This window comes from Apis dorsata, unplaced genomic scaffold (genome assembly GCF_000469605.1).
Source record: "Apis dorsata unplaced genomic scaffold, Apis dorsata 1.3 scaffold_247, whole genome shotgun sequence".
Classification (NCBI taxonomy): Eukaryota; Metazoa; Arthropoda; class Insecta; order Hymenoptera; family Apidae; genus Apis; species Apis dorsata.
The window spans coordinates 575,790-589,910 of NW_006263526.1; the positions used below are offsets into that span (position 1 = coordinate 575,790).

Consider the following 14,121-nt stretch of genomic DNA (forward strand, 5'->3'; position numbering starts at 1 on the left):
TGCTCACGATTGAATACATAGGTTTAAGATCATAATAAGGGAGGAATTGTTTGGAAAAAAGAGGGGATTTTTTTTTTAAAAAGTTTATTTTTCAAAAGTTTTTAGATCGCTCCTTTTGTTTCTCTTTATTTTTTTTTTTTTTTTTGCTCACGATTGAATACATAGGTTTAAGATCATAATAAGGGATGAATTGTTTGGAAAATAGAGGGTATTCTTTGATCAAAAATATCGATCACGTTTTCATATAACGTTAACAAGATTGTTGGTCATTGGATTGATTTTTTAATTCTTCAGCATCGAGCGATCCATTGGTGACACGAACGATAATCATAGTATCAATGTGTCATCTGAAAAAAATTAGCTAACAACATTGAAAATAATTCAAGATCGTGAATAAATAACGATTAAGCGTAAACCTGGATCGTAAAAGCATCGAACGCTTGATTTTTAATTTTAGTTCCATTTGTTCTTCGAGGTTTGTCATATTCCATCGAATATATCATATTGATTGATCGGTGGAAGTATTTAAGAAAACACAATTATGAAGCATCGTGAACGGGGCATTTCAGGTGTAACCGGTTCAGGTGACAATCCATTTTCTCGATTTCCTCAAGAAGCAAGTCTTCCTTGACGTAACAAGCCTCCTGCTCGAATTCTTTTCTTAAGGAACACGCTTTCTTCTGTTCTTCCTTCTTTTTTACGTTCGATTTACAGTCGTACGTTTCCTCCAAAGCAGTTAGTATGCGCATATGGTTCAGTTTTCGCATACTCTTCTCATATTCATCGTAAGGCTCGCCTAAATTTACCACACGGCCAATGGAATATCGAACTTAAATTTAATATTTCCTTTCAATTTATTACTTCTGTATAGTGGCATCGCTTCCGCCTCCAGCCTTTTTTGGATTTCACGAATCTCCTTCTCGCATTTCTCGTAATAGGTGCCTCGTAGAATAAACGATGGTTTCTCATCGATCTGACATTTCTGACACTTCTCCTTTGATCTCAATTTTTTATTTCGTACATAATGTTTATACTGCAAACATTTCAGCATCGCCTCGATAAAAGTGAACTTGGTATTGTCAATTTTCGTGAGCACGCCTGGCCGGCACGCAGTTCTCAACAAATGGTGAAGCTGTAACACGAAACGGAACGGGACAACGAAATTTGATTTACAATCAAGTAATTTTAATCGTTTCAAACTTACCTTGAACAGAATGAAAAGTATCCATTGCATCGACTCTTCTTCCATTATTTTTTGAACGTTTTCGATCTCCTTGTTTCTGAATCTAAACGATAAAATATTTCCAATTTTAATATTTCATTTCTCTTATATTTTTAGCGTAACGTAAAATTTATCACAAATAATCTTTGAACGATTTAAAAATGATTAATCAAAATCATCTTCAAATATATTTATTTCAACGATTCCCTTTTTTCTTTATTAAATTAAAAAAAAAGAAATACGTGGATATAAAATGAAATAATATGAAATAATATGAATAAGGAACAGGAATAGGATTTTTATTAAATAAAGAAACCTCTTCATGTTGTTCACAGTTTCCTCGTTCTTTTCGTATACTTCGTTCAACCAACGATGCATCTTTTTAATGTTGAGCACAGTTTTCCTCAGCCAATAACCGCGCCAAAACGCTTGAATCTTGATCGCCATCTTGTTGTAATATTCCTGCCACATTTGATGAACACTTTGAATCATGTATTGCTCGAAAATGATCCTGGCACAATAGCCCCGCCAATGACGTTGAATGATGATAGCGCTCTCGTGCAGCAATCGAAGATGATTTCTAGTGAGAATACCGCGGATCCAGGCCTGCACTGCCCACCCAAAATCCAATTGAACCGAATTGTAACATCGGAAGAACGATATCCTAATTTCAATCGAATAAAGAAATAGAGAATTCCCGCTTAAAGGGAAAAATTTTTTCAGAGAATCATAATTCATATATATATATATTTCTTCGATATTTTATTACACACAAACTCTACAATGTTTCAAGACATTCGAAATAATTCTATTTTTCTATTTTCTATTGTAAATCGAAAAAGAATATATATATATTTATACACCTAGATTTTTCCAATAATCAATTAATAGTTCAGTATAACAGAGAGATAACGTGCAAATTAAAAATAATCCATATTTTCTCTCTGTTTATTAAAGTATATAATATATATTATTATATATAATATATATATAATATATATATATTAAAATCACGAAATGTATCCTCAGGTGAGAATCTTGCAAAGTGTATCAAGTGCAACGATACAAAAAGCGAAAAACAACAACGGAGGAGTCATGGATGACTCGTAGGATCGATGTGTCGTGATCTTGACCTTAAATAATCGATATCTCACGGACTTATGGTTACAACACTGGAAGCTTTATTATTAGCGAGGCTCGTCGTTCAGATAAGAACGATAAACTCGGGCAGAAATTGTCGTTATCGTAGGCTGGGGGTTATCTTATTCGCACGTTCTCAGGGATCTGAAAGGATCCCTGGAAAAAATTTTTTCTAGGAATTCCAGGTTATCTCGAACAAGCCTCATTAACCTGTATCCTTCGTGCAGCGATGAAATACAAATATCTGGTCGCTTCTGCCATACATTCTTTTCGTCTGATGTCGTCTTCGAATTGAACGAAATCTACCATTAATTCTTTCACCGATGCCATTTTCGATGACTTTCGTTTCGACGAGATTCGGATGTCGGATGTGGGAAATTATTATTGTAATGGAGGAACCTAATGTCGTTTGTAATTGTACGACATGTGACTGTGAACTTTGCTGCGAATTTCAATTTATTTATTTTTTTTAATTAATGACAATACTTCATGGAAAAGATTTTTAAAATAAAATAAAATTGACGAAAATGTGTCCGTCATTCGAGATTGAATCTTCGTCGTGTATTTGTATTGATATGGATTACTGAATTCGATAATTCTATGCGACAGTTGTTCAATCAAGAAGAAATATGTATGTACGCAGAAAGTTAGAAAACGATATATTTTTCTGGCTAATAAATTATTTATTTTCTCGTATATCTCAGAAAATCTTATGCGTAACGTTTATAACAATTTTTCAGAGAATCCCTACGTAGAGTAGAAACACGAAGAGGGTCGTGGAGAGAAACATAAACGTCACCGTCATCGTCGCCATAATGGCGTTCTTCCTCTTCTTGTTCGTTCTTGCCAATACGTGAAAATCCTTTGACTGTACAGAGTAAGAAAAATGGAGAAAAATTCTTAGCAATGTATCAAAATCTAATTTTCAGATTCGGTTTCAAAAACTTTAACCCAAGCATTATTTACGCAAATTACTCCTCGTTTATTTCGATTAAAACTTCGAAAGTTTCGAGTTTTCATAAAAACAACAACAACAAAAATGTTAAGAAAACTCGAAACTTTTCTAAATTGAATTTCGAAAATTGTTCAATTGTCGTTAATCTTTTTTCTGCAAGACAGATTGAAGAATGTGGATAGAGAGGGAAAGTAATTCGAAAGGGATTTTTAATTATATAAAAATACAGGTTGACAAGTTTAGAAGCGTGAAGGATCGTGGTTAATCGAGGTTCGATACAGAGGCAATTAATATTCGTATCGTTTCAACGCGTATAAATATAAAAAAAGCGTAATCTCGACACGCATTACCCTCGGGGAAATAAATCGATTCGCGGGGTCGTACTCGTGGATGCGTTATTGATCGATGGGGTCGTTTCAATGAATATTTTTCACGGTGCCGATCTAATTATGCACCTTCGTTACACGATTTATTTATACAACATCGATCAAATTGATATTTGATATCGCAACCTGATTTACCATAATTTGCAAGCTCTGAGTCTTTCGAACGAGTTCGTCGAGCCTCTCGCCTCTATCGATCAATTTCTGAACCCCGTCCATCAATGTTTCACGAATTTCCGCCAGTTCTCCTTCCAATCTTGGTATCACGTCGGTATTATGTTGATTGTATTCATCCTGAAACGTGTAATTCAGCGTTTTTTTTATTTTGTCAAACGGAATGTCTTAAATTCAACATACCACTATCTTTTTCAGAGGTTTCGAGAGATCGATGATAGTCAAACTGGTTAGATCTCTCGTCAGATCGGCCAGGATAGGAAGCTCCTTGTAAATGCTTCTCAACCTCTCCAGAAATACTTGGGAACAGCATTCCAGCTTGGCTGCTGACGAAGGGCAATCCGGTTTCAGGGTCAGGCAAGCGTAGTGAAGTTCACCGATGAGCACGTGTACCGTGTACCTGTGGAGAAATGATATTTTCCAAGATTTCAGGAACCGTTATCAAGGAACGATTTTTATGAATTGTTATTCGCGAGAGATGAAGCAAGAGGAAAGTAGATTTGTCCATTTGTAATGATTTTATGGAATTAAAAAAAAAAAGAAAGCACTCATGAAATTATTATCTTAACTTGATTAACACTAACTATATTTTTTAATTTTTTATTTTCCAGGGAAACTTTAATCCATACAAATTTTACAATCGCGTGTAAAACTCAAAACTCGTTAACGATAAGAAATTTAATTAATTATTCACATTAACCACATAAAAAGATCGCAATGTACAAGAATCTATTCAACGAGCACGATAAATTCAAAAATACATTCACCCGTGCGCAAATATTCTTTGCACTCTTTATCGTGCAACATTATATTTGAAATTTTTTTTTCTCGCCACTGATTATCTCCGAGAGTCAACGTAATTAAACACATCCGAAGTTTCCACTCGAACAATAATAATTCTTTCATTCGAGCATTCATATAATAAAATTCCCTATTTCGAACGAAATATTCAAAAAACGAAATTCTTGAAAAATCGTGCGATTCAAATTATCGCGCTTACTTGCCCCGATCGAAGCTGATCTTGTCGTTCTCCACCGACTTTAGTCCATCGACCGTGCTCAAAGCGATCTCCCTGTAAGCTGGATCCTGTTTCGCCGGGTAATCGGCCACGATCTTGCACCCCGATTTCTCCCAAAACGCCACCAACGCGTAATGCACCGTTCTATTCATCCTCCTTTCCCCCGACACCTTATTCTCGGAATCAGAATAAAAATATTTCCAATATTCGAAGCATCAATTACCAGCGAAAATGGTATGGCGAAGGAACGAAACTCGACTCCTTTCTTCTTTTTCCCTTTTTCCTTTCACCTCGATCGATCCACTCCAATTGTTCGAGATGATTGATGCTTCCAAAAAATCGACGCTCGTCGACTTTGGTGGACGCAAGACGGTGCACTCGCGTCGATGAACACGGAGGATCATTCGCGGACCGATTCACTGGAACGTCTGCGTCGGCTATCGGTGATGGCTCCTCCTCTCTCTCTCTCTCTCTTTCTCTGCTTGTTTACCAGGTCGGTTTGTATCGGCAATGAAAGAAATTTCGATAATGGCCGATAACGAAGTCGCCTCGTAAGGAGAATGACTTCTTTCTTTCTTCTGCGATTAGATACGACACGCCTATATTTTCGTTCGTAGCAACGAAGGGGAAGTTCGTTGTAAAGAGGTTTAGATGCACGGAGGTCGATTAATCCCTGATTTTGATGATTGATTTTATTGATTTTATTTGTATTTAATGTCAATTCACTTTTTATTCTTGGAATATTCGTGTTACAAGAAAATATGACAAATTCATCAAGTACAATGTATCGACAAAATTATCGAAACGAAGTAAATTGGAATAGAAAGCTTTTTAATATATTCTTTAAATGGTATATTTTCAATGATTACTTATTTAATTGGAAAAATAACATTTTAGAAGTAGATTACAAAAATACGTTTAAAGAGGAAAGGAATTAAAATTTGGAGCCCTCGTAACGCATTAAAAAATTAATTTTACCATCGTTTGGAAATTAAAATTTGGAAGATTATAAGGTAAATTTCTTTGAAAAATAATAATAATTTTGACTTTTTTTTTTAATTCGGTACTATTATATACTATTATATAATTTTACGTTTTTTCTGAAAAAAATCTCTGTAAACTATTATTTGTTTAAAGCAAATATTTTTAGCCACACAGAGAATTATTCGTGACTACGAGTAGACATAAAAAGTTAAACGAGTTTTAAATTCTGCATGACGAAATGATTACGAGTATATTTATAACGAATTGCGAATAGTGTTATATAAATTGTTTATATATCTACATTAAATGCATGGAAGATAGAAAAAAAAAAGATTAATCGATTTTTTTTCTCGCGAAAATTAATTAAAATTAATCTAAACTTGGAAAATAGATAGAAGGCATTATCTTGTTTACGAATTTATACTAGAACGTATTGTTAATCAAATTGTTGAAATTATTAGAGAAAAGATATCTGCTTCGTATCTTTTAACCGATCGAGGAATATCAATCCATCAATTGATGGATCACATTGGATAAATAGATTCCAAAATATATTTGACATAGAAAGGGAAGAAAAAGAAATTAATTGAATCCACGAGAGAGCAGCCATTGCTCGATCATTTGCATATTGGAATCCATCCAATCGATATTGTTTTCTATATCTTCGATAGTGTTTCTCTTCATGCTCATGGTTATTTTTAAATCATTTTTTTTCAAAAAGAATCTTCTTGCCTATAGAAATAATAATTTTTCTTTTTGATTCAGTTTAAAAAAGGATCGAAAATTGTTTAATTCATACAATTGTACAAATTATTCTTTACTTAAATTTTCAGAATTTCGAATTTTTCAATTATATATATTTTTTATCTCGAATATCAAAGATTTTCGAGATATAAACTTAGTTTTAACAAATTTTATATATACTTTCACAAAAATGATCTTACCTCCTCTAACTTTTGACGATCCTTGAACAAAGATAAGATTCCACAAGTAAGTTTTCCTAGAATGTAGTCGTTCGTTTTGTATTTTGCGCGTAGCTTTACCCAGTTTTCTCTACGAGAAAATTTAATATAATTTGTTGATCCACTGATTTAAACAATGCAAATTTAACAAAAGTTCTTCTCCATCCGAAAAAATTCATCAGTTACTTTACGAAATTCCAGGCGACGTCCAACCCCACGGGATTCAAGGCAATCTTCATCAGCAACGTGGCAAAATCTTGCTTACGAATGAATTCCTCGTCCAATGCTTGCGTGAGATATCTAAAATCGAAGAGAAAAATCGAAGAATTTATCATTTCTTTTGAAACTAAGAAAAATATTAATTCGGAAATCAATCGATTTGAAAATTTTAAACAAAAAAAGGGAAAATCACGAATCACAAAAACGATTGACGATCCAAAGATTTCGTAACGCTCCTTCGACTCCGTCTGTATTCGCACATTCGACTATAAATTTATATTCGAGAAGCGCCATAAATCTGATGCGGCTTCGACAAATTGGACAGCGACAAAATAACAGAGAAACCTCGAATCGTCGAAGAAGAGTTGTTGGCAATTAGTTTGCGAATGAATCGCTGCCTGACGAACCGTTTAAGAATATCTTTGTCCAGAACTCCAGTCAATCCGATCATCATACGTTCCTTTTCCTGTACGTCTTGCTCCATCTTCAATCGTTGCGACATATTCTTGTATATCGATCCAACATCGCGCGTAAACAGGCCTAAACAATTCTTTGTTATTATTATTATTATATACAAAACAAGAAAAAGAAAAAATATTTTGCCAAGTTATCCTCTCTCACCGTACGAATACACGATAGATCGAATATCGACTGGCAACGGTTCGTGCTTCACGTTCTGTAGAAAATTCTTCAACCATTTTCCGGCTTTCTCGAGGCAGTCCTCGTGGCCCACGCTGCAAGCTGCGTTCAATATCAATACACGAAATTCTCTTGAAACGAACGGAAACAAGACAAGATTTTCTTAATGGATGGCTTTTCGTAAAAGTATGTAAGAAGAGGAAGTATGTGACAAAGGTTGTCTGAAAAAGTTCTTTTTGGATTTTTAGTATACGGATATTCTGTTCTTTTCTTTTTTTGTGATTTTATTATTCTATAATGAAGAAAAAGTGATAATGTTTCTAATAAAATCAATATTAATGATTGGCGATTTTATAATGGAATTCAATTTGTAAGAAGTTTGAGTTGTTAAATATAATAATGTTTTACAAATCATCAAGCAAATAATAAAAGAACTTTTGGATGGACAAGTTTTTTAATAAAAAATAAAATAATTCTTTTATTATTGTTTTGAGATCGATGTACGAAAAGAATTCATGAAATTGAATAGTATTAAAGAGATATTTATAAATTTCTCTTACGAAAGATAATTACGTACGTAGATAACAAAAATGAAAAAATCTCTTCTCGTTCTCAAATAATTAAAAGATTTCCTGTTATCACGCAAATTTAAACTAACCTTTCTTTAAAGGAATCCTTTAAATGAAAATTCCATTTGATTTTGCGATAAATATTGTCGATTAGATTCTTCGCGTATGACTAAGAAATTTATAACAGAAAAATATAATAATTGTTACGATTGTAACTTTATTTCTATATATATATTTTTTCTCCACATTACTTGGAAACGTTTAAGCAGGGGTGTCCCTGCAAGCAATCTGTTCATTTGGTTGAACCATTCCACAGTAACGACCCATGGTTGATAAGCGTTTTCCTTCACTAGATAAGAAGTTAGGTTCATGACTATAAAGTAATTCAAATCAGTTTCCGCTAAAAGAAAAGCATCGTGCAACAAATCCGCCCTGTTTATGGCGTTCAAAGCCTGAAATCGTTTCAACGTGAAATCAAAAGCTGACAATTACGAAAAAACTCTTAGAATTATACAAAGTAATTGTGACGCATACTAAATGATTGTCTGATAATAATTTGCTGAACGTATTCCAGGCATCTTCCGTGTAATTCACAATGTAATAACCGATCGAATTGTGATTCATTTTGATCCAATCCACCGATCTTCCCAGCGATAATTCCACTGCAATTTGGAGTGTAATGTTAAAAAATTGGGGATGAAAATTTGTGTGCTATTATTACCGCAAGAATAATTAGCGAGAAACCAATCCAACTTGATTTTATCTTTTTGTCTGCTCGTCACGTATTTAATGGGAATGGTCCAGCCTGTACTAAACAAAAATGAAATTTCGAAAAATTTCACGAATATTTTACTCCTTCTCATAATTTTTTTCTGATCAGATCTTGAAACTCTCGAAACATTGAACGATTTGTTTTTTTCTTTCTCTATTCGTCTCTGAGATTCTTTCAATTCACTCAAAATTTTAATCTATGAAATATATACTTTTCATTCTCCGAGCATTCGATTTTCGAATAAAAAAAAGTTTCGAACGTCTCATCTCTAATTTTTCTTATCTTATTTTTTTACTTTTTACTATATTTTCCTTTAACGTCACTTTAATATTTTTTTTTTTTTTTGACTCTTCATCTTTTTCCCTTTCAAGATCATTATTCATTTTTTATACGTACTCGATCGTTTCATTGAGTCGTCTGCTCGTCACGAAGCGTCGTCGAAGCAGTTGAAAATCCGCTTTGTTTCGGCGGACGTTGACCACCGGAAATCCGGGGAATCTCATCCATCGAGAGACGAAATCTACGATATCGATGGTGGGATGCGTATTGTTCGCCAGGATATCGAAGAATTCTCGAGAATCCACATTACGAAACTGATAGGTTTTCAGATACTTTCCGACAACAGAGAACAAGCTGGCATTGCCAATAGCGTCCTCGAGCATCCTAATCACCGACGCAGCCTACCATTCAACCAACCACAATTGCTGTACTTTCTTTGTCTTCCCTCCGTGCCACTCTTTGACATTAATTTCATCATCAAATTCAATCTCTCCAAATAATCTACTTCTTCTTGCAAGAATTTTCATTCTCTACGAACGGTTTTCTCAACGTACCTTTTGATAAGTCACCGGATCGAATAACTCTTCTATCTCCTCTGGATCCTCGATCCGTTTCACGATAGGGCGAGCACGCAGTTTCACATCGTGTTTCATAGAGACGTATTTAGTGTATAACGGGAAGGAATCCATCTGATGAGAAAGAAGATAGATTTAAAATTATGGATACGTGAAATTTATTTTAATCAACGATACTAGAAGAACTAGATCTATTCAAGGGATGAATGTTGACCAGATTCCAGTCGGGGAACAAAGAATTAATGGCCAGATGCTCCATGTAAGTGGCGAATCCTTCGTTCAACCAAAGATCGTCCCACCATTTCATGGTGACCAGATTGCCGAACCACATATGGGCCAATTCGTGAGCGATCGTCAAGCTTACGCTTCTCGTATTGATGCAAGAGCTGTTTTCGCTGTGAAGCAGCTCTGTTTCACGGAACGTGATCAAACCCCAATTCTCCATTGCGCCGGCCGTGAAATCAGGTATGGCGACGAGATCTGAGATGGGAGATGAATAACAAAATAATTATTCGAAATTGCTATCATTTGAGATAAATTGGTGTCGGTCTATTTTCTAAAAATTGCCAGTATTGGAAATAAATGAGGCAGAAATAAACGAAGGCCGCAGGGGAGAAACTTGATAAGCTTATTTTTATCGTTTCTCTGTCTTTCTACGTCATCTGTGGTGAAATAAAAGAGAATGTTTTAATATACGAAGGGAATGTACATGGGAAAATTTAATTTCAAGTTTCAAGATAGAACATTGGGGAGATTATATAATTTCGATATAATTTCAAGCTATTAAAATTGTAAGATCGATGGGTCGATTCTTTAATTACCAAGCTTTGGTAGGGGATAATCGATCTGAAACGTGTCCAGGAAATACTTCATCGTTCTAACTGTGATGTTCAAGGCGAATCCCACTTTGTGCTTGAACATAGGCCTCACGCAAATAGTTATTGGTATTTCGTTTCCATTTAAGAGATCCATATTGGTTCCTACACATTCGAAGTCACTCACGAGAAAGCCAACGAGATAAGTGGACATTGGTGGTGTGGGATCGAAGTGTGCGATTACTTTGTCTTCCTCGCTTTTCATCGCCTCTACTTTCTAACAAAAGTAATCGTTGTATATCTTTAATAATAAACTAACCTCGATGATTCGATTACCTTAAGAGGCATGTTCGATTGTGCATGATACAAAAACATTTTCGTGAAAATGATATTAATAATGAAAATGGCTTTGAAATTTGGCTCGTCGAAACAAGGGAACGCAGTTCTGGCGTAATGTGGCTCGAATTGCGACACCGCTAATTTTCTGCGCAAAATAGAAAATCCAAATTATCATTCGATTCTATGATTTATCCGAATATTATATAAATATATATCAAACTCATTTTACCTAATTGATTTATCAAAGTAAGTGCTTAAGTAAAATCCGGTCATTTTTTGGGTCAGATTACCGGTGAAATCCATTTTCAAAAAGTATTGTCCCTGGGAGATATTTCTATGAGTATTGATCACCAACATCTCGCGTTTCATCAACTTAACGATAGATTGTATTTGAACTTCTGTCTCCGGTTTTTCTATGTACAATTTAGTCGACGATATGGTTAAATCCTTCGAGTGTAAAATAATGTGACTTCGGTTCTTTAAAAAGAAAAAGAAAAAAAAAACAAATTCAAATTTTTACAAATAATATTTTATATAATCCTATTTTGTTTATCATATCAAAATTACTAACATTTAATAATTCGAGATCTATACGAACGTTACCGTGAAATTCATTTTTATTAAAATCAGGCGAAATTGTAATCACATATTTCTTGGGAACTACATCTTCCGGGAGACGTTTCTCGATTTCCATAGACTCATTGTGTGGACTTAAATTATCGAGAGGAACCTCGGCGTTGATCGCACGAGGATCTTTCGTCTTCATTAAGACTATTGTAATTAAGATAAATGGCCAGCTGGTCATTTCCAGAACAAAGATTCCTTGTTTCAGCCACACGATTTCTTTATCGTGTCACGGAGTTTAAATTATTGAAAAATGAATCTTTTTTCTTTTCTTTTCTTTTTTTTTTTTTTGCTTACTGAAGTCTCAACTACGATACAAATCACTTAATCTCTTCTTCATAAGGTTTAAAGATTATTGATTCGAAATATATTCGTTTTATATTAAATATTATTTTCATTCAAAGGAAACTGGATGATTTATAACCATAAGGATGGGTTAGATGTCTTCATGTCAAGAGATATACTCTGCTCACTTCACTTTGTCCGTACAAGTCGTCTTGATATTGGAAACAAAATTTTAAAAAATTGATTAGAAAAAAAAATTATTGTTGTTGTTTCGTACACATTGTATAAGTTAATGAAAAGATAACTCGTGCTGAAATAATACTGTAGTAATATTAAAGTGAAAGTAACCAGAAGAGTGGTCATGAACAGACTTCGTAGTAGGCCAGTGAGAGTATTTTATAGACAGAGAGAATGTATTCAGTGATGAGAAGGACGAGAGAAATCCAGACTATGTGGAGAGGGAAATGTATAATTCTTATATAACGTTGAGAACCGGTTAATTCACAGTGACTTACAGTGTCTTACACTTGACTGTTTGTGTCTACTCCATTCATTTTCAGAATAATAGTGTGAATAAAGGAATAATCTATCATCAAGTTTCATAAAATTTTGTGTAAAATTGAAATTAGTGATTATTAAAAAAGAAAAAGAAAAAAAAAAAGAAGAAAGGTTTAAAATCTACATTTCACAGATTAACGACAATGGCGAGTTACAAATTAGTATACTTCAACGTAATGGGACTAGGAGAACCCATCAGGTTTCTTCTTAGTTATGGAGGCGTCGAATTCGAGGATATTCGCATAACTCATTCTTCGGAAGATTGGAGCAACATGAAGCCAAGTATAACTCATTCTTTTTTTTATTCCATTTCAATAAAAATTTGAGAATTTCAACCTACATTTTGATGTTTTCCCAGCGACCCCGTTCGGTCAGCTGCCCACGTTGGAAATCAACGGCAAAGTTTACTCGCAAACATTACCTATTTGCCGTTACCTGGCCAAACAGTTTAATCTGCTTGGCAAAACTGATTTGGATACGTTGCAGATCGACGCGATCGCGAGCGCTCTTTACGATTTCAGATGGCGTAAATATTGATTTCGTTCCCATGCAAATTGATTCCTTCACGAACGAATATATACTAACGTGAATAATGTTTCGATTCAGCTACGTGATCGATAAATTTCCTTTTCTTCTTTCCAGTGACAATATCGTCTTATTATAGAGAATCCGATCCTGTTTTAAAAGCGAAGAAGAAAGTCGATGTAATGACAAGGGTGATACCGTTTTACTTGAATAAATTGGAGGAATTGGCAAAGAACAATGGAGGCTATTTGCATGGTGATAAGGTGAGTGTATTATTCATTATAATTGTAAATGGGTTATGAAATTCGTTGAGTTATATTTTATTTATTTTTAGTTGAGTTATGCTGATCTGTTCTTCGTCGGCATCTCAGATTCGCTGAATACGGCTTATGAATCGGATATCACGAACGACAAGCCCTATCTAAAATCTCTGAAGCAGAAAGTATTGGCGATTCCAAATATCAAAGCTTGGGTGGAAAAAAGACCAAAATTGGAATTTTAATGATCGATACATATTTTTGACGTTTATGATGTAAAAAATGTGCATTTGTGTATTGTATAAATATAACGAAAACTTAAATTCAAATATTAAAATTGCATTTTAATTGTTGCGTAAAATGATAATTCAAATTTGGCGGTATTGCATATGGTCTGCTAACTTACCAGCTGTTGTTTGCATGTTTTAATGTTTAATCTTTAATGAATATACGATCATTAAATATACAATCACGATAAACTAATAATATTAATTAAAATTATATTTAAAATGCAAATGGAACAAATATTATAATTGAAAATATTTGAAAATATTCAAATGTTATCGATGACTAACAAGTGGCCTAGTAACCTAATTGAATAAAACGTTCAATGAATCTGTTTTTGAATCTTTTTCTCTCTTTTATATCGGTCTTTCGAACAAGGAAATCATAACGATTGATTTTATTATTTTAAAAAAGATTGAATTTTAATTTATTTAGATGTAAGATCGTCTATTGACCATGGCGGTTAGTGGCGCCTCCACTCGGTAAACGGGTGGCGGCAGCTGGTGGCGGCGCGGCCAATAAGCGCTCTCGAATGATCGCTG

At 34.1% G+C, this 14,121-nt stretch overlaps 3 protein-coding genes across 4 annotated transcripts; 1 reads left to right on the forward strand and 2 right to left on the reverse strand.

Annotated features, from left to right (window-relative positions):
- Positions 1 to 278: 278 nt before the first annotated feature.
- On the reverse strand, positions 279 to 5,317 carry LOC102674299. Its single transcript, XM_031510588.1, has 5 exons — positions 4,875 to 5,317; positions 4,058 to 4,274; positions 3,839 to 3,994; positions 1,539 to 1,828; positions 279 to 1,286 (listed from the first exon to the last, which is right to left on the reverse strand). The coding sequence occupies exons 1-5, from the start codon at positions 5,042 to 5,044 to the stop codon at positions 803 to 805; spliced, it is 1,317 nt and encodes a 438-aa protein (XP_031366448.1). The 5' UTR covers positions 5,045 to 5,317; the 3' UTR covers positions 279 to 802.
- Positions 5,318 to 6,217: 900 nt separating this feature from the next.
- Positions 6,218 to 11,946, reverse strand: LOC102674443 (glutamyl aminopeptidase-like). The gene is made up of 16 exons (XM_006615982.2): positions 11,617 to 11,946; positions 11,275 to 11,522; positions 11,043 to 11,190; positions 10,713 to 10,983; positions 10,106 to 10,371; positions 9,871 to 10,005; positions 9,434 to 9,717; positions 8,987 to 9,075; positions 8,800 to 8,927; positions 8,517 to 8,717; positions 8,355 to 8,434; positions 7,679 to 7,827; positions 7,465 to 7,597; positions 7,025 to 7,138; positions 6,821 to 6,929; positions 6,218 to 6,608 (listed from the first exon to the last, which is right to left on the reverse strand). The coding sequence occupies exons 1-16, from the start codon at positions 11,848 to 11,850 to the stop codon at positions 6,459 to 6,461; spliced, it is 2,739 nt and encodes a 912-aa protein (XP_006616045.2). The 5' UTR covers positions 11,851 to 11,946; the 3' UTR covers positions 6,218 to 6,458.
- Positions 11,947 to 12,176: 230 nt separating this feature from the next.
- On the forward strand, positions 12,177 to 13,631 carry LOC102673906 (glutathione S-transferase-like). Of its 2 annotated transcripts, none has more exons than XM_006615978.2 (5): positions 12,177 to 12,567; positions 12,646 to 12,794; positions 12,871 to 13,038; positions 13,155 to 13,300; positions 13,372 to 13,631. In XM_006615978.2, the coding sequence occupies exons 2-5, from the start codon at positions 12,656 to 12,658 to the stop codon at positions 13,537 to 13,539; spliced, it is 621 nt and encodes a 206-aa protein (XP_006616041.1). In that variant the 5' UTR covers positions 12,177 to 12,567; positions 12,646 to 12,655; the 3' UTR covers positions 13,540 to 13,631. The 2 variants fall into 2 exon arrangements, with proteins under 2 accessions (XP_006616041.1, XP_031366446.1); XM_031510586.1 differs by having other exon boundaries at positions 12,177 to 12,487.
- The last annotated feature ends 490 nt before the right edge of the window (positions 13,632 to 14,121 follow it).

What these genes read in the sequence shown, in the direction of transcription:
- LOC102674443 (XM_006615982.2), bottom strand. Translation starts at nt 11,850, where the DNA reads ATGACCAGCTGGCCATTTATCTTAATTACAATAGTCTTAATGAAGACG. An exon ending in TTATCCCCTACCAAAGCTTG is followed by an intron (nt 10,372 to 10,712) that starts GTAATTAAAGAA and finishes CTCCCATCTCAG; the next exon opens with ATCTCGTCGCCATACCTGAT. An exon ending in ATCGTCAAAAGTTAGAGGAG is followed by an intron (nt 6,609 to 6,820) that starts GTAAGATCATTT and finishes TTATTTCTATAG; the next exon opens with GCAAGAAGATTCTTTTTGAA.
- LOC102674299 (XM_031510588.1), bottom strand. Translation starts at nt 5,044, where the DNA reads ATGAATAGAACGGTGCATTACGCGTTGGTGGCGTTTTGGGAGAAATCG. An exon ending in AACCTCTGAAAAAGATAGTG is followed by an intron (nt 3,995 to 4,057) that starts GTATGTTGAATT and finishes TACACGTTTCAG; the next exon opens with GATGAATACAATCAACATAA. An exon ending in ACTGTGAACAACATGAAGAG is followed by an intron (nt 1,287 to 1,538) that starts GTTTCTTTATTT and finishes TTTATCGTTTAG; the next exon opens with ATTCAGAAACAAGGAGATCG.
- LOC102673906 (XM_006615978.2), top strand. Translation starts at nt 12,656, where the DNA reads ATGGCGAGTTACAAATTAGTATACTTCAACGTAATGGGACTAGGAGAA. An exon ending in TTGGAGCAACATGAAGCCAA is followed by an intron (nt 12,795 to 12,870) that starts GTATAACTCATT and finishes ATGTTTTCCCAG; the next exon opens with CGACCCCGTTCGGTCAGCTG. An exon ending in GCTATTTGCATGGTGATAAG is followed by an intron (nt 13,301 to 13,371) that starts GTGAGTGTATTA and finishes ATTTATTTTTAG; the next exon opens with TTGAGTTATGCTGATCTGTT.